The following is a 19,960-nucleotide window of genomic DNA, read 5'->3' on the forward strand; positions in this document are numbered from 1 at the left end:
TCAGAGCGCCTGAGGTAAGGAGTGGACTTGTTGGGAATTGGGGGTGGAGCACAGAGCACCAGACTAGGTAAAGAGTGAGGCCCGGGGAGTAGGCATCGATCAGAGCGCCTGAGGTAAGGAGTGGACTTGTTGGGAATTGGGGGTGGAGCACAGAGCACCAGACTAGGTAAAGAGTGCGGCCCGGGGAGTAGGCCTCGGTGTGCCTGAAGTAAGGAGTGGACTTGTTGGGAATCGGAGGTGGAGCGTCGGAGGGTAAAGAGTTCAGGGCTTGAAGGAGCGAGGTAAGAAAGTCAAGAGTGACATCAGCATAAGGGAAGGAGCTGATTAGCTGCTAGCTGGTGAGGTTTTCTTTTTCTGGTGAGTGTCTTTTTTTTTAAGTCTTTAGTTTATTTTTGTTAAGTTTAGTTAATCTAATAAATCGAGGCATGGCAGGGCAGCTCACACCTGTCGAATGCACATCCTGTGCCATGTGGGAACTCCAGTACGCTTCCCGTGTCCTGGACAACTACAGGTGCAGGAAGTGTTGTCAGCTGGAAGAGCTCAAGCTCCAGGTCTTGGAGCTTGAGCTGGCGTCACTACAGTGCATCCACGAGGTTGAGATCTACGTGAATAGCACGTTTCAGGAGTTGGTTACCCCATAGCTTAAGACAGTGCAGTCAGAGAGGGACTGGGTGACCGCCAGACCAGGAGGACCAGGCAGGTAGTGCAGGAGTCCCCTGAGTGCATCTCACTCTCTAACCAGTGTTCAGTTCTGAATGCTGGTGAGAGAGAGGGTTCCTCTGCATAGTGCAGCCAGAGCCAAGACCATAGCACCATGGGTGGCTCGGCTGTACGGGGGGGAGGAGAAAGGTCACAGGAGCAATAGTGATAGGGGCATTTCTGCGGCCGCAGACATGAATCTAGGATGGTATGTTGCCTCCCTGGTGCCAGGGTCAAGGATATCACTGAACAGCTGCAGAACATTCTGGAGGGGGCGGGTGAACAGCCAGAGGTTGTGGTCCATATCGATACCAATGACATAGGCAGGAAGAGGGGTGAGGTCCTGCAGGCAGAGTTTAAGGAGTTAGGAAAGAGATTAAGAAGCACGACCTCAAAGGTAGTAATCTCCGGATTACTCCCGGTGCCACGCACCAGCGAGTATAGAAATAGGAGGATAGAGCAGATGAATGCGTGGCTGGAGAGATGGTGCAGGAGGGAGGGCTTTAGATTCCTGGGGCATTGGGACCAGTTCTGGGGGAGGTGGGACTTGTACAGGCTGGACGGGTTGCACCTCAAAGGAACTGGGACCAATGTCCTCGTGGGGAGGTTTGCTAGTACTGTGGAGGGGTGGGGGGTTTTAAACTAATTTCGCAGGTGGATGGGCACCAGGATGTAGCATTGGAAAGGAGAAACAAGGGGCACGAAGCATCAGGAGGGAAGGATAGCCCTAGAGTAAAAAATAATAAGGTATTAGATGGGGTCAGACCAAGAGAGAATACAAGAAAGTCTAAGACAGGTTTGCGGTGCATGTGTGTAAACACACAAAGCGTGGTAAACGAGGTTGGTGAGCTGCAGGCACAATTAGCCACATGGGAATATGATGTCATGGCGATAACGGAGACCTGGCTCAAAAAAGGGCAGGATTGGGTACTAAATATTCCTGGATACAAGGTGTTCAGGAAAGATAGGGAAGGAAAGAAAGGAGGGGGGTGGGAGTATTGATTAAGGAGAATATTGCAGTGCTGGAGAGAGAGGATGTCCTGGAGGGGTCAAAGTCAGAATCTGTTTAGCTAGTGTTAAGGAACAATAGAGGTGCCATGAATGGTGGTGGATAATTAAACAACTAACGGGAGGAGGAGGCTCTGCAAACATCCCCATCCTCAATAATGGCGGAGTCCAGCACATGAGTGCAAAAGGCAAGGCTGAAGCGTTTGCAACCATCTTCAGCCAGAAGTGCCGAGTGGATGATCCATCTCGGCCTCCTCCCGATATCCCCACCATCATGGAAGCCAGTCTTCAGCCAATTCGATTCACTCCACGTGATATCAAGAAACGGCTGAGTGCACTGGATACAACAAAGGCTATGGGCCCCGACAACATCCCAGCTGTAGTGCTGAAGACTTGTGCTCCAGAACTAGTTGCGCCTCTAGCCAAGCTGTTCCAGTACAGCTACAACACTGGCATCTACCCGACGATGTGGAAAATTGCCCAGGTATGTCCTGTCCACAAAAAGCAGGACAAATCCAATCCGGCCAATTACCGCCCCATCAGTCTACTCTCAATCAGCAGCAAAGTGATGGAAGGTGTCGTCGACAGTGCTATCAAGCGGCACTTACTCACCAATAACCTGCTCACTGATGCTCAGTTTGGGTTCCACCAGGACCACTCGGCTCCAGACGTCATTACAGCCTTAGTCCAAACATGGACAGAAGAGCTGAATTCCAGAGGTGAGGTGAGGGTGACTGCCCTTGACCTTAAGGCAGCATTTGACCGAGTGTGGCACCAAAAAGCCCTAGTAAAATTGAAGTCAATGGGAATCAGGGCGAAAACTCTCCAGTGGCTGGAGTCATACCTAGCACAAAGGAAGATGGTAGTGGTTGTTGGAGGCCAATCATCTCAGCCCCAGGGCATTGCTGCAGGAGTTCCTCAGGGCAGTGTCCTAGGCCTAACGATCTTCAGCTGCTTCATCAATGACCATCCCTCCATCATAAGGTCAGAAATGTGGATGTTCGCTGATGATTGCACAGTGTTCAGTTCCATTCGCAACCCCTCAAATAATGAAGCAGTCCGAGCCCGCATGCAGCAAGACCTGGACAACATCCAGGCTTGGGCTGATAAGTGGCAAGTAACATTCGCGCCCGATAAGTGCCAGGCAATGATCATCTCCAACAAGAGAGAGTCTAACCACCTCCCCTTGACATTCAATGGCATTACCATCGCCGAATCCCCCACCATCAACATCCTGGGGGTCACCATTGACCAGAAACTTAACTGGACCAGCCATATAAGTACTGTGGCTATGAGAGCAGGTCAGAGGCTGGGTATTCTGCGGCGAGTGACTCATCTCCGGACTCCCCAAAGCCTTTCCACCATCTACAAGGTACAAGTCAGGAGTGTGATGGAATACTCTCCACTTGCTTGGATGAGTGCAGCTCCAACAACACTCAAGAAGCTCGAAACCATCCAGGACAAAGCAGCCCGGTTTGATTGGCACCCCATCCACCACCCTAAACATTCACTCCCTTCACCACTGGCGCACAGTGGCTGCAGTGTGTACCATCCACAGGATGCACTGCAGCAACTCGCCAAGGCTTCTTCGACAGCTCCTCCCAAACCCGCGACCTCTACCACCTAGAAGGACAAGAGCAGCAGGCACATGGGAACAACACCACCTGCACATTCCCCTCCAAGTCACACACCATCCTGACTTGGAAATATATCGCCGTTCCTTCATCGTCGCTGGGTCAAAATCCTGGAACTCCCTTCCTAACAGCACTGTGGGAGAACTTTCACCACACGGACTGCAGCGGTTCAAGAAGGTGGCTCACCACCACCTTCTCAAGGGCAATTAGGGATGGGCAATAAATGCTGGCCTCGCCAGCGACGCCCACATCCCATGAACGAATAAAAAAAACACTACTGGGTGTATTCTACAGGCCACCAACTAGTGGGAAGGATATAGAGGAGCAAATTTGCAAGGAAATTACAGAGAGGTGCAAAAGCCATAGAGTAGTGATAACGGGAGATTTCAACTATCCTAATATAGACTGGGATAACAATAATATAAGGGGCAAAGAAGGGGAGGAATTTTTGAAATGTGTTCAGGATAACTTTTTTGACCAGTATGTTTCTGGCCCAGTGAGGAAGGAGGCATCGCTGGACTTGGTTCTAGGGAATGAGGCGGGCCAAGTGGAGCAAGTGTCAGTGGGAGAGTATTTGGGGAGCAGTGACCATAGTATCATAAAGTTTAGAATAGCTATGGAAAACGACTCTGAGCACTCTAAAGTAAAAATACTCAATTGGAGGAGGGCCAATTTCAGTGGGATGAGAACAGATCGGGCCCTGGTAAATTGGAATCAAAGATTGGCAGTCAAAATTGTAATTGAACAGTGGGCGGCCTTTAAAGAGGAGATGATTTGGGTACAGACAGGGTACATTCCAACAAGGGAAAAAGGTAGGGCAACTAAAGCCAGAGCTCCCTGGATGACAAAGGAGATAGTGAGTAAGATGAAGTGGAAAAAAGGGGCGTGTGACAGGTGTCGGGTTGCTAACACAAGTGAGAAGCAGGCAGAATATAGAAAGTTCAGAGGGGAAGTGAAAAAGGAAATAAGAGGGGCAAAAGAGAGTATAAGAATAGACTGGCGGCCAACATAAAAGGGAATCCAGAAGTCTTCTACAGACATGTTAACAGTAAATGTGTAGTAAGAGGAGGGGAGGAGCCAATTAGGGACCATAAAGAAGATCTGCTCATGGAGACAGAGGGGATGGCCAAGGTACTAAATGAGTACTTTGCATCTGTCTTTATCAAGGAAGAAGATGCTGCCAGAGTCTCGGTAAAGGAAGATGTAGTTAAGATACTGGATGGGCTAAAAATTGAGAAAGAAGAGGTACTAGAAAGGCTAGCTGTACTTAAAATAGATAAGTCACCTGGTCCTGATGGGATGCACCCTAGGTTGCAGAGGAGAATAAGGGTGAAAATTGCGGAGGTACTGGCCATAACCTTCCAAACATTCCGTAGATATGGTCGTGGTGCCAGAGGACAGGAGAATTGCAAATATTACACCCTTGATGAAAGAAGGGTGTAAAGATAAACCCAGCAACCATAGGCCAGCCAGTTTAACCTCGGTGGTGGGGAAACTTTTAGAAACGATAATCCGGGACAGAATTAACAGTCACTTGGATGAGTGTGGATTGATTAGGGAAAGCCAGCACGGATTTGTTAAAGGCAAATCGTGTTTAACCAACTTGATGGAGTGTTTTGATGAGGTAACAGAGAGGGTAGATGAGGGCAATGCAGTTGATATGGTGTATATGGATTTTCAAAAAGCTTTTGATAAAGTGCCACATGGTAGGCTTGCTATTAAGATTGCGGCCCATGGAATAAATGGGGCAGTAGCAACATGGATACAGAATTGGCTAAATGACAGGAAACAGAGAGTAGTGGTGAAAGGTTGTTTTTCGGACTGGAGGGAGGTGTACAATGGTGTTCCTCGGGGGTCGTGCTGGGACCACTGCTTTTCTTGATATATATTAATGACTTGGACTTGGGAGTATGGGGAACAATTCCAAAATTTGCAGATGACACAAAACTTGGAAGGGTAGTAAACAGTGAGGAGGGTAGTGATAGACTTCAAGACGATATAGATACTCTGGTGGCATGGGCGGACACATGGCAGATGAAGTTTAACACGGAAAAATGCGAGGTGATGCATTTTGGTAGGAAGAACGAAGAGAGGCAATATAAACTAGAGGGCACAATTCTAAAAGGGGTAGAGGAACAAAGGGATCTGGGGGTATATGTGCATAAATCGTTGAAGGTGGCAGGGCAGGTTGAGAAAGTGGTTAAAAAAGCATAAGGGGTCCTGGGCTTTATAAATAGAGGCATAGTGTACAAAAGCAAGGAAGTCATGATGAACCTTTATAAAACACTGGTTCAGCCACAATTGGAGAATTGTGTCCAGTTCTGGGCACTGCACTTTAGGAAGGATGTGAAGGTATTAGAGAGGGTGCAGAAGAGATTTACTAGAATGATTCCAGGGATGAGGAACTTAAATTATGTGGATAGACTGGAGAAGCTGGGATCGTTCTCCTTGGAACAGAGAAGTTTGAGCAGAGATTTGATAGAGGTATTCAAAATCATGAAGGGTCCAGACAGAGTAGATAGAGAGAAACTGTTCCCATTGGCAGAAAAGTCAAGAACCTGAGGGCATAGATTTAAGGTGATTGGCAAAAGAACCAAAGGTGATATAAGGAAAAACATTTTTACACAGCAAGTGGTTATGATCTGGAATGCACTGCCCGAGGAGTTGGTGGAGGCAGATTCAATCATGGCCTTCAAAGGGGAACTGGATAAGTACTTGAAACGGAAAAAATGTGCAGCGCTGTGGGGATAGGGCAGGGCAGTGGGACTAGCTGGATTGCTCATGCATAAAGCCAGCGCGGACTCGATGGGCCGAATGGCCTCCTTACATGCTGTAACCTTCTCTGATTCTACGATTCCTTTTAGTTGCCCAGTGACCCCTGCTGAAAGTTCAGGTTTGTAGACATCGGGTGGCAACAGAATCTGGCTTAGAAGTGATGCCCTTCATCCCTGAATATCCTGTCACCACTCACCATTTAGGCTTACACATAAATAAGAACCTTTGAACAAGGCATCAGAGGGTAACAGGCACTTGTAGCAAATACCTTCAAGAGGGTAGGAGAGAAAAGTGCTGAGAATTTTTTTAAGCAACTACAAACAATATTTGTCTGTCTGTACGCTAGGCCCTTGGCAGCACTATATTAATTGCATCCGAACAATGAAAGGCCAGAAATCTGATCTCTACAGTATTTTCCAAGGATACAGTTTCAAAAGTAACTCAGCTAAAGTAACCCTACATCCTCTCTCAGACACAAAGTTAGAGTTCTGGGACTCAACACAACCACAGCTAGACATCTCCACAGCCTCGTCATGTCTCTCATCTACTTAAACACCATTTCTATTCAATTACAGCTGCAGAAGCTAAAGCGTTCACTGTCATTCAAGACAAAAGGGCTGAGGAGTAAAAGTGCGGAGAACTTCTTCCAACGAACGAGCAGTGAGACAAAACTGCAGGTGGAGCTGCTGCCTGGAGTCAGTTCCAGCACTGGACAGCTCCCAGTCTCAGAAAGTCAAACGTCCACCCCAACCAAAACCCAGAGGCAGCCTGAGAACAGGACACATTCCTTCCTGGAATACATCTTTAAGAAACCAACCTTCTGCGATACCTGCAACCACATGATTGTTGGTAAGCAGTTCCTTCTTCTGTTAGTGTCTTGTGCAATGAAGTGTGCAGGCATATTGATAATCTTTATGATTATAGAGATGAACCTCTGGTATTGATGAACTGTTATTAGCAGGTATTATCCATCCTTCAATGCAGTATTCTACTGCGTTGAATGTAACCATTTTCGTAGACAATGAAAGAATAAACGTTCTAATGCAAGTGCTGATAATACCAAAGCAGCATTGTAAGAATATTAAATGAGTCAATATTTACCGATGGGAGCACTTCAATGAGTCGGGCCCTTCTCTGTATTCTCGGGGACACCACCCTAATGGTTCAGAAACCATGCAGGTTTAGATCAGTATTGTTCCTCTTGAGGTTTGCAATGTTAAAGGGAGGCATTGTGCACGGCATCCAGGATTTTAAATCCCAAGCTCTGTGGTTTCAACATCTGAATATTGGTTACATGTAAAAATGAAAGCCTAGTACAGCAGTTTAAAGGAAAATGTTCGCTCGTGAAATTAATTTGTGCAGCAATGATACAATCGAGTTAAAGATGACACTAAACAATGTTACTGGGTGCAGTTAAGCTCTGAAAGTTGCATTCCTTAAGAAATATCACCTCATTTCCAAAAGAAAATATTTTACTAAAGGAGCTGAAAAATATGTATTTTATGTGAGTTTTGTTGCTCACTGGTTAATAAGATTATTGTTAATATGAATCTTTTCACTATATCTGACCCCTCCCAGTTCGAGTGAAATTCCTGTACTAAACAACGTCCTTAACCTAGGAACAGGAGTAGACCATTCAGCCCCTCGAGCCTGCTGCACCATGGCTGATCTGTACCTCAACTCCATTTATAGTTCCATATCCCTTGATACACTTACCCAACAAAAATCTATCGATGTCAGTCTTGAAAGCTCCAATTGTCTCAGCATTCACAGCTTTTTGGGGGAGAGAGTTTCAGATTTCTACTACCCTTTGTGTGAAAAAATGCTTCCTGATATCACTCAATAGCCTAGCTCAACCAACATCACTAAAACAGATTACCTGGTCATTATCAAATTGCTGTATATGGGAGCTTGCTGTGCGCCATTGGCTGCCACGTTTCCTACATTACAACAGTGATTACACTTCAAAAATACTTCATTGGCTGTAAAGCGCTTTGGGACGTCCTGAGGTCATGAAAAGCGCTATATAAATGCAAGTCTTTCTTTCTTTCTTTCTAATATTAAGATTATTTCCCCTCATTCTTGATTTCCACATCAGAGGAAATAGATTCTTTACATCTACACTATCATATCGTTTTAACATTTTAAACACCTCGATCAGATCACCCCTCAATCATCTGTACTCAAGGGAATACAAGCCAAGTTTATGCAACCTGTCCTCATAATTTAACCCTCTAAGCCCTGGTATCATTCTGGTCAATCTGCGCTGTCCCCCTCCAAGTCCAATATATCCTTCCTGAGGTGCAATGACCAAAACTGAACACATTACTCCAGATGGCGTCTGACCCAAGGCTTTATAGAACTGAAGCATAACTTTATCCCTTTTGTTTTCCCCTTGAGATAAAGGCTAACATTCCATTAGACTTTTTAATTGTTTTTTGTACCTGTCTACTAGTTTTAAATGATTTGTGTATTTGGATACCCAAATCTCTTTGCTCCTCCACAGTTCTTAGTTTCTCACCATTTAGAAAATACTCAAATTTATCTTTCTCAGATCCAAAGCTCCTCACACTTCTTCACATTGAACTCCATCTGCCATCGTTTTGCCCACTCACTTAATCTGTCCATGCTTGTTGTTAACATGATGTTAAAATAACAAACAGAAGAATTGCACCTAAATATGTTAAGCAGTTTATAAAATGGTGTGCAAATAACCATTGATGATTGTTATGAGATGTTTAAAAATATTGAGGACTTGATATGGAACCAGAATCCCCAATTATACAGTGACTAATGAAGGATGACTTCTGATGCTTGATTACAGTAGTGGTGTAGGAATATCTGTAATTTAATTTTTTTGGACCTGTGCTATTATTTAGAGATTGTAAAGCATACTTTAAGAACACACCATATTTATGAAATGTAGTACTGGTGACATCCAAAGACAGAAGTTCATCACTCCATGTGAATATTACATTAATCCTTACATTGCTGAGAAATGGAGCTCCATTTGATTAAAGGTCTCCAGTGAGCGTGAATGATTCAAAAGCCAGCAAGATCACACCACACTTAAAATATACATTTCCCTCTATGTGGCATAGCTTATTATGCTCCAATGAATTGTGACAAGATGTGATAAGAAATCGGTTCATGGCAGTGGTTCTCACAGTCATGTCATGATCAGGAGATGTCAAGCAGAGCCCAATGTTTCTATGGATAAACTGGGATAGGGCAAATCAGACCAGGCCACATTTACACAGAGGTGCTTAAAATTATGAAGAGAAGGGATAGACTGTTTCCAGTAATTGAAGGGTCCAGAAAGTGGGAACACAGATGTGAGATTAAGTCTAAGAGATTTAGGACAGAGAGCAGGAGAAACGTTTTTGAACGCATATGGTTGTGAATAGGGTTCCCAACCCTCCCGGAATAACTGGGAATTTCCAGGAATCGGGGGTCCCTCCCCAAGCGTTGCCTCCAGCAGCCCGGGAGATCAGCTCTTTAAATTTCCCGCCGCAGTACACCCCGCTCCCGCCCCACGACATCACCAGCTACTGTTAAAGAAGCATCCAGCTTGGTGACGTCACCCGCAGAGGGTTGGGAGGGGGCTGGAGAATCAGCAATCGGCAGAGTCTCGGCAGTCGGTGGGGTCTCGGCAGTCGGTGGGGTCTCGGCAGTCGGTGGGGTCTCGGCAGTCGGGGGTCTCGGAAATGAGGGTGGTTTCTGAAATGGGGGATCTTTGAAATGGGGAGGGTTCTTCGGTTTCCCCTCTTCCTCACCCTCTGTTGCCCCTCTTCCTCACCCTCTGTTTCCCCTCTTCCTCACCCTCTGTTTCCCCTCTTCCGCACCCTCGGTTTCCCCTCTTCCGCACCCTCGGTTTCCCCTCTTCCGCACCCTCGGTTTTCCCCTCTTCCTCACCCTTTGTTTTCCCCTCTTCCTCACCCTCTGTTTTCCCCTCTTCCTCACCCTCTGTTTTCCCCTCTTCCTCACCCTCGGTTTTCCCCTCTTCCTCACCCTCGGTTTTCCCCTCTTCCTCACCCTCGGTTTTCCCTTCTTCCTCACCCTCTGTTTTTCCCTCTTCCTCACCCTCGGGTTTCCCCTCTTCCCCTGCTCATGGGTGGCTTCCTGGTTCTTGGAACTTGTTGCACAACAGCTGCTGGTGCAAAATCACGAGCAAAAATACTCAACGACAGGGGACCCAACCTTTATAAGGTAAATGCAATAACATTTGTAGAAGTCATGTGGTCGGATGTCACATGATCGAATGTCACTTGATCAGTCATGATGTGGGGAGACTGTCACGTGATCAAACCTCCAGGAATGCCTCCAACTAGAGTTGGCAACCCTAGTTGTGAGGCTGTGAGATTCACTACCAGAATTAGCGATTAAAGCTGGGACTAAGTCAACATTTAAGAATGGGTTAGATAGGTGGTTGAAGGAAAAGGAGAATAAAGGGATATGGGAACAGAGTGAACACATGGAATTAAGACCACTGCTCACATAGAGGCTAAACACCAACACGTGACTGGTTGGGATGAACGGCCTGATTCTGTATTGTAATCTATGCAATTCTTGTACAGGTTAAAAGCAATGTCAACAGAAACCAAGAGACTGTGAAACAAAGAGAGAAAGTAATCGCTTACCAACAAAAAAATTCAAACCTGATCTGGTTTTAAGAGGATTCAATTGTTATTAATTTCCAGTGGTCTAGTTTAAGGTTAATGTTAGCACTCTCAGTTCATTCAGATCACTTAATTGCTAACTAGATAAATGGAAAATATTGATTTGACTAGTGATGCATATGCATTTGACAGGCACCAATGCCAAACTTGGGCTGCGCTGCAAGGCTTGTAAGATGAGCATCCATCACAAATGCATTGACGGCGTTGAACAGCAGCGATGCATGGGCAAACTGGTAAGCAGCACTGTGTATATAGTATGGTTACCATAGCAATAGACCCAACACTGTAGGCCGGAAGGTTAATCCCTTGAAGGCTGATTGTGCTTTGCAGCTTTTAAAATTTGCACAGATTTTCCATCACGTAACAGCTTAACAAAAAAGTCATTTTATGCAACTCACTAATGGTAAATAATGGTAATAGTGGTAACTAATGGTAAAGCAAAGTGACAGAACTGTAGAGTGTTTCTTAATTCGTAAAATTCTTTCCACAAAGCCGATTGTATTTTTTACTCCGGCACAGGAAAACAAATACTGTCCTGAAAGAGGTTAATGTATTGTGACAGCAGTTTGTTTTAAAGAATCTGGGAAAAGCAGTCAGGGTGGGGGAGGGATTTTTTAGATTGCTGGGGGACAGGCCCATGGGAAGTATTCATGTAAATTTCTCCTGACAGTATGTAATGTGATTGACAGAAAGAAAATGGAAAGGCATGTCTGGCTCTTTGGCTCAAAGGTTAAGTGAAAACTGGCATTATAGGCTGGTTTTAGCCTGAAAGTAGCCGCAGTTGGGGGTCGATTTACATAGCTGGAGATCTAAATGTAGATTCTAACCTGCGCACCTATAAAGACAACAGGAACTAATGTAGCTGTTCTGTCCTAAATGTGCATTTATCTGCAAACTGACTTTGTTGTTTGGAAACTCATTTAATTTAAATGACACCCTCAGCTCATAATTTGGATTAACCAGATAAAACAAGCTTTAAAAACTTAGAAATGTAATCTGAAAACCTTTACCAGAAGGCTTGGTGTAGCACACTGTGTGATTGGTTTCACAGTGGGACCCGTTTTTATATTCTTTATCTCAAAAGCAACCTGGGTATGACATTAGTATCAAGCAAGAGTTAATGAGTGAGTTGATGAGCCATATAGCCTAGCAAGGTCCCAGGTTCTAGCCCTGGCCTGTACTAAATTGGTGATCTCAGCCAGGACCAGAAGTAGAGGCACCACAGTTGGCCTCAGTACTCCTAAGTCACGGAATGGAGAACCGGCCAAGGTTCTTGCCCCTGCTTGCTGTCCAGCAAGTCCTACTGTGGACTTCAGCTGAGGACAGGATCAGCCTCGTTTGTGATGCTTCCTGCAGTTGAAAAGCCTGCCAACTCTCACCGGAAAGGATCACACGTGAACAGTGGCCAATTGGAGAAAGTACCAGAGGATGACCAGTGACCCTAGAACCACATTCCAACAAGGAATCAACACCTTCAGGGAACAGGGGGAGAAATGGGTGAAGAATGTTAAAACAATGTAACTGAAGGCACATCATTCATTTAAAAGCACTGAGGCGAGATTGGATTGCATGACCATTATGTACGCAGTATAGTGTTTCATTGCATTGACATTTAGAAGATGATCTTTTAACTTTTAATCAAAATAGCAAAAGTTGTGTTTTGTAAGTGAAAGGCAGCTGGCAAGCGATAAAACCTGTCATTGAAAGACGATGCCAAATAACCGCATTGTACTATTGTAAAATGTTTGCTATCACAGTGGTTTGAAATACAAAGCCTAGAGATGACTTGATAAATGTTTCAGTGCTTGATGATAGTCAGCCATCATCAGGCCACAATGCATGCGGGAGCCTAAATTAAAAAGGGTTGTTAATAGATTGTGTTTGCCTGTCGTTTCTGTGTTGCATATTTCAACTGCTGTACGAATACAGCTAGACACTGTTGCATGGTAAGCAGATGACTTGAGCGCAATGATTTATTTATAAATATTTTCTTTTTTTCAGCTAATTTGAAATTAAGATTTGTAAAATTTTAAATGTTAGCTTGTTCCACAGCTAATTATGCAATTAAATAGCTTTATACTGAAGACCCATGGCAGTAATAGCTGAGCAGCATTGATTTTGGAGCTAAATTATAATACTAAATCCAAATTTAATTTTTGAAGTAGGTGAAACACTGTCCCTTCACCTTTAGGAGCAAGGGTTGAATATGTCACAGACTCATGCAATGCAAATCTTTTCACTCTGGTGGTTGTTAAGGGCTCTAGCTGAAGGCTATTTTAGAAGGATTTTTGCCCTCCATGCAGACCACCAAACATGGGCTTGCTTGATGCTCTCAGTTTTCAACAAGGGGTGTTTAATTCTTCAAAAAGGGGAAAATCCTTCTCCATGACTAGCGCAAACTTCAAACAATGACTAAAAACTGGATGGGAGCACGTGGCAGAAAATAAATAGTCTCACCAGCCTAATTGGTGTTGCTGTTTTCATACAAATGAAAAAGTAATATTGTAGGCGAGGCAATTTAGTGATGAATGAACCCAGGAACATTTTGTTTGTTTATACTGTTACTGAGGTTAAAAGCACTACAAGGTAAATTTTCTAATCACGCCCTGCTAGAGGCTGAACTTAGCCCTTGGTACATATCAGGAGATTGTGCACATACGGGAAATTATGAGCTGCACGCATATGATATGTACTCCTGACAGGCTTGGAGTGTGCAATCAGAAAACTGTAATATTCCATCTGACACCAATCTCTAAAGCAAGAAACCCAGTAACACAAATGCCGCCTTGACTGGAGGCTTTGCATACCATAGGATATTTCCCTCTATTTATTTTGATATCCTTTGACGCATTGGAATTATTGTTTGGTAGTAATCTATTTGCATTATTAATGCACTTGAGTTGTTCATTCCTATTAGCTGAGAACCTATATAAAACAGTCTCTCTACAAGCTTATATTAAGTGTGATTTCTGAACAGTTCTGGAGAAAAAAGAAAGAACTTGCATTTATATAGCACCTTTCACGTTCAGAGGATGTTGCAAACTGCTTCACAATCAACAAATTACTTTTGAAGTGCAGTCACTGTTGTTATGCAGGCAAACACAGCAGCAAATTTGCACACAGCGAGGTCCCACAAACTGCAATGAGAATAATGACCAGTTAATCTGTTTTTGGTGGTGTTGGTTGAGGGATGAATATTGGACAGGACACCAAGGGAACTTCCTACTTCTCAATAAACACCACAGATTCCTTTATATCCAGGGAAATAGGCGAACAGGATGTCAGTTTAACATCTCATCCGAAAGGTGACATCTTTGACAACACAGTTCTCACTTTATTCTGCACTGAGGACAAGGCCTGGGCCTCAAATGAGTCAGGTCTCATGGCAGTTACAACGGGCAGGCAGCGGGCACATTGCCCGCTGACCTCCTGTTTTTTTAAAAATTGATTTTTGGGCATCACTGGCAAGGCTGGCATTTCTTGACCATTCCTAATTGCCCTGAGAAAGTGGTAGTGGGCCTTTTTCTTGAACCACTGCAGTATATTTATTCTTTGTAGCGGTTTGATACAATTGCGTGGCTTGCTAGGCCACTTCAGAGGGCAGTTGAGAGTTAACTACATTGGTGTCGACAGTGTTTATAGACACTTTTACCCATACCAGTTTTTCATTTCCATTTTTTTAAATTCAAATTTTCAAGCTACTATGGTGGGATTTGAACTCATATTCTCTGAATTATTAGTCTAGTAACATAACCACTAAACTACCATAACCATCTGTTGAGTGCCTAAACTGAAAATTAGCCCCATCACCTTGGAAAGTGATATGGTGGTGGCACCTCCAAATGTGGTATTATGGCTTGGCACATTCCAAGAGGAGATGTTGAAGGTGTTGAGTGGAAGATACAAGGAGCATCTGTCCCAATTGTTGATTCACATTGGTACTGGGGGGGGGGGGGGTGGCCCTGGTGGAATGTCCAGTTTCAGCCTGGGCACAGTCCTGAGAAGAGGCAAAAGGCATTATGATCTTTGATTCATACTTGTACTGGGAGAGAGTTCGGGAGGTGCCTCGCGATCGAGGGAGGGGACAAGCCAGGGGTAGGGGAGATTTAAACTTTTTTTTGTGGAGCCTGGAGGGACACCCTTGCTCCTCTGGCCCCACTAGGAAAGTAAATCAAAACGAAAAATCACTTATCTTTTGGGCCACTTCTGGCCCCGATTCCTCTTCCCGCTAGGTTGACCTGGCGGGAAATCCACACCAGCTTCCCATTCGCAGGCCTCTAATTAAAATAGCAGTCCGGCCCTGATGACATCGGAGCCTGATCTGCATATTTAAAGAAGGACCCCACTGGTTGTCGGCAGGCATCCTTCCCGCCTGATCAGAAGAGCAGGTTAAAATTGGAACCTGCAGGAAGAGAGCGGGACCTCAGCGGGTAAGTCCATAGGCAATTTTAAATGCCCACTCACCTGGTTTCCACCCCTTTCATTTATTGGTTAAACTTCATGGCATGAAGTTCTTTTAATTGTTGGTTATCAAGGCTGGGACATTTTAGCAAATAGGTTACTAATATGGGAGGAATCTACTATATATATTTTTTTAATATAAATACTGTGGCTACAAGAGCAGGTCAGAGACTGGGTATTCTGCGGCGAGTGACTCACCTCCTGACTCCCCAAAGCCTTTCCACCATCTACAAGGCACAAGTCAGGAGTGTGATGGAATACTCTCCACTTGCCTGGACGAGTGCAGCTCCAATGACACTCAAGAAGCTCGACACCATCCAGGACAAAGCATCCCGCTTGATTGGCACCCCATCCATCACCCTAAACATTCACTCCCTTCACCACCGGCGCACAGTGGCTGCAGTGTGTACCATCCACAGGATGCATTGCAGCAACTCGCCAAGGCTTCTTCGACAGCACCTCCCAAACCCATGACCTCTACCACCTGGAAGGACAAGAGCCCCAGGACATTGGGAACAACACCACCTGCACGTTCCCCTCCAAGTCACACACCATCCCGACTTGGAAATATATCGGCGTTCCTTCATCGTCGCTGGGTCAAAATCCTGGAACTCCCTTCCTAACAGCACTGTGGGAGAACCTTCACCACATGGACTGCAGCGGTTGAAGAAGGCGGCTCACCACCACCTTCTCAAGGGCAATTAGGGATGGGCAATAAATGCCGGCCTCGCCAGCGACACCCACATCCCATGAACGAATAATAAAAAAAATTTTTTTTTAAAGGAGAAACTAGAATACAAATAAATAGCAGGCACCTTCTGCGCAGCAAAGAATTGCAACAATGTACACACTGCAAATGAAGAGGTTAGCTTTACCTGTTTCTCAGAGAGAATTTTTAGCTTTGCAGTTAACTTTATTGTTGCTAAGAATTCATTTTTACAATTGCTGATGTGTACTGCAATTTAAGAAATGAATGTATTGCCAAAGGGGAACTAATAGGAACAAGGTCCCATGGGACTATTCAAAGAAGAGCAGTGACCTGACCAATGTGCTTTACTCAGCCAACACCACCACCAAACACAGATTAACTGGGCATTCATCGCATTGCTGTTTGTGGGATCTTGCTGTGCACAAATCAGCTGCCACATTAACCTCTACAACAATAGTGACTAGTCTCCAAAAGTACTTCATTAGCTGTGAAGCCCTTTGGGATGCCCTGAGGGCATGAAAGAAGGAAAGAAAGACTTGCATTTATATAGCGCCTTTCACAACCTCAGGTGTCTCAAATGAAATGATGGGCCGAATGGCCTCCTGTGCTGTATGATCCTCTGTTATCATCTTGTACTAATCACTATTTGGATGCATTTTCTCTATTGATAGCCAAAGGGGTTCCGGCGTTACTATAGCTCCCCATTATTAATCCATGAACAATATGGGTGCATCAAAGAGGTGATGCCTATTGGTAAGTACTGAGCTTCTTTGTATTCAGGGCAGAAGCATGTCTTGTTTATTTGTGTAGCTCGTTGCTGCCAGTTTCCCCCTGCTCACTTGTCTCTTTCTGTTTATTTTCTGATAAAGCTTGCGGCAGTAAAGTAGATCCAGTGTATGAAGCCCTCCGGTTCGGGACTTCCCTGGCTCAAAGAACCAAGAAGTCAGGGTCTGGCAGTGGATCCGATTCGCCTCAGCGCAACTCCGTAAATAACCCTTTTGGAATCACGTTCAGTTCATTGTTAAACTGTGACTTCAATAACTCCGGCTGACCCCAGTAGAAGCTTAACCCTCCCACTGATCACTAGCCCGAGCTAAGAACATTTGTACCTTGTTCCCATTTTTATTTTTGCTGTTAGTGGTGGAGCTGATATAGTTACATGAGAGGGCCAATTTTCCAAATGCGCACTGCCAGCAGGGCGCCTTGCCCACCAGCCATGCATATCTGGAAACTGTGGGCACCGTACTCACGATATTCCATCCATTAAAATTTCCTGATATGTGCGGCCAATGGTTGAGATTTCCTGTCGGGAGCTCGAACTCAGAAAGCCGGCCCCAAGATCTTAAATTACAATTTTAAAAAATGTTTTTACATTCTTTATTTAATTTTTTTCAACACAGTATTGATGTCTAAACTAAATATCAGCTGCCCGTATTTGCTATTAGCAGTAAAATGAGGAAAGCAGTGGATACAGCAATATATTTGCACATGGGTTTGGACACGGCTGTTCAATCAGGCAGACAGTGAGAAGTGAAATTCAGCAATGATTAATGTATAATATTCCACATTGGTTAAATGGGACTGAATTGGCAGAGGGAGAATTAGAAAGGGACTCGGTAATTGGAATTGACCCATTGTTTTCAATCTCTGGACAGTCTGATGAAGCAGTTAAGAAAGCAAGGAGAGCTCTAACCAGAACAATAGAGCACGGAATGATTCCCCAACCTGGCATTTCCAGCGGGGAGTTGCACTTGCAGGTACTTCCTACAAATATTGCTCCCTGCTGTCAGCACCAAATCGCAGAATTGTCCTCTCCCCTCCCTTACATGACCATGGAGGTTATCCTGGAACTCTACAGTTCACAGGTCAATGCACACCTGGAAAATTGAAGTAAATTTAATGATTCAGCACTCCAAGCGCAGAGGATCCTATAATGGGAGCCCATACCAGGAATTTGGGCGCAGAGGTCAGTGTGCCCGATTTGTAGCCAACACAATTTTCTATCCACGGCAAAATTCCCACTATGCGCTCCCATCGCCAAAGCTCAGAGCTGTGAGTGCCAAATTGTAAAATTTACCACATATTTGGTCACCATGCTGCAGATAGAATTGCAGAGGGTGCAACAGGTGTAAAGGCAAAGAAGTGAGCAGTAAGATTAGAGAAGTTTAAACTATTGTCTAGAAAGAAGGTAGTTAAGTGGAAGAGTGGGGGACTTCACTGATGTATATAAGGTATTAAATAATATAGATATGGTAAACCCAGGCAGTCAATGTTTTGGGTACGTAACCTTCAAAGCTGAAAAATAAGAGATGGGCCTATTAATACGTTCAGAAAAATAAGGAAATGTATATAAAAACACAAATGTTCAAACAGACATAGTTGAAACATCAGTGGAAGGATACAATAGATCATCTCAGTCAAGTAATAGAAGCAGTGAAGAAATAAAAGACGTTAGCAAAACAAAGAGTGTATGAATAACTGAGGAAGTGAGGTCTGAGGAAAATGTAAGAAAATGCCTATTGATTAACTGAGATGATCTATTAAATCCTTCCATCGGTCTTTGCTCTCTGTGTCTGTTTATTTTATATATATATATATATATTTCCCGCTTTTTCTGATCATATCGATGATCCTGTCTGTTTCTTATTTTTCAGTTTTGAAGAAGGGTACATAGCCAAAATGTTGTCAGACTACCCTCTCCACAGGATGCTGACTGACCCACTGTCCGTTTCCATCTTTTTATGTTTTTGTTTCAAATTTCCAGCATCTGTGGTATTTTTACATTTTTTTTAACTAGCATTATACTGAAGTTATTGAACCCTCACCTTTGCGACTGGTTTTAATTTCCGTTTGCGATTGCACACCCTTACTGTTCTCTTCGTTTTATTTCAGGCTTCTGATCTGGCTGAAGTCCCAGAGGAAGGCGTCGATGTTCCTGGCGGACTGTTGAGTTTGAGCAGGAAATATAGTGACAGCGGTAAGCATGAAACTAAAATCTATATTTCAATTATCTGTGTGTTAGAAGCACTCAGGATCCTGAAGGCTTAGCGCCTGTACATTCTTCTCTTCATAGCATGCCTGTGTTCTTTTATCAGACTTCTTGATATAAATTTTAAGCAGCATTTAATTAATGTCAGTAATTGAACCAGACCTCAGTGGTATGTGAGCACGATTCTTTGTAATTTATCAGTTTTCACATTCTATGTATTGTCATGTTTCACATTTTGCTTTTTGAAAATTGTCAATGAGTAATATTAAAATCCATTCTTTTCCAATTTAATGAGACGTGAAGTGCAATGTTAAACCTGGTGTGGAAAATGAAACCAGAACTGAGTGAGTTTTAGCTGTCAGCAATAGCACATGCTTTTCTTTCCTTTGTAGTTTTTGGCTCTCTAGAGAATGGGCTCGAAAATATCATCAGGGAGGAAAGGAAGCCTTCCAGTTCTCTGGTAAGAATATGAGGACAATTCTGATAAGATCATCTTAGAAACCATTTGTGGGACAACAGCTCCATTCACCAACCATTTCACTCCTCCTACACCCTCCCCCTCCCATTTACATTCCTTAGAAAAAAATGTGTAATTGTTGCACAGTTTTGTTGTATCTCTGTTAAGCTCTTCTACAATATCTTCCTTCTACCTTCATTGAAATGAAGACGCATTGTTTCATCCTCTAATTCATGCTCTCCGAGGACCTCAAAGTTGTGGAATTCCTTGCCTCCTGCAATCGATCCTTCCTCCTACAATCAGGCTTTTAAAACCCAAATTTAGCATCGCTACTTTCTGATTTGCTTCGCCTCTTGTTGTATTTTCAACCTTGATGATCTCTTGCACTATGACCCTTGACCCTCCCCCTTGGTTTGTCAATAATTAAAATTCTCCTGTTCGAAATACAAAGTTATAGGCCCCGGAAAGCTGCGTTCCCAGCAGCTATGCAGGGATCTTGCCTGCTGGTGCCCTCCAGCACTGACCCCACTGGTGTTGAGGGTCAGCAGT

At 44.2% G+C, this 19,960-nt stretch overlaps 1 protein-coding gene across 2 annotated transcripts in view; it reads left to right on the forward strand.

Moving 5' to 3' along the window:
• Positions 1-19,960, forward strand: part of stac (SH3 and cysteine rich domain) — a 154,445-nt gene that overhangs the window by 53,825 nt on the left and 80,660 nt on the right. For both annotated transcript variants that reach the window (XM_067981301.1, XM_067981310.1), the window contains exons 2-7: positions 6,692-6,965; positions 10,928-11,028; positions 16,637-16,718; positions 16,835-16,950; positions 18,858-18,942; positions 19,347-19,414. In XM_067981301.1, the coding sequence (XP_067837402.1) occupies positions 6,692-6,965; positions 10,928-11,028; positions 16,637-16,718; positions 16,835-16,950; positions 18,858-18,942; positions 19,347-19,414 (726 nt within the window). The remainder of the gene's footprint in view (positions 1-6,691; positions 6,966-10,927; positions 11,029-16,636; positions 16,719-16,834; positions 16,951-18,857; positions 18,943-19,346; positions 19,415-19,960) is intronic.

This window comes from Heptranchias perlo, chromosome 3, assembly GCF_035084215.1.
Source record: "Heptranchias perlo isolate sHepPer1 chromosome 3, sHepPer1.hap1, whole genome shotgun sequence".
In the NCBI taxonomy this organism is placed as follows: Eukaryota; Metazoa; Chordata; class Chondrichthyes; order Hexanchiformes; family Hexanchidae; genus Heptranchias; species Heptranchias perlo.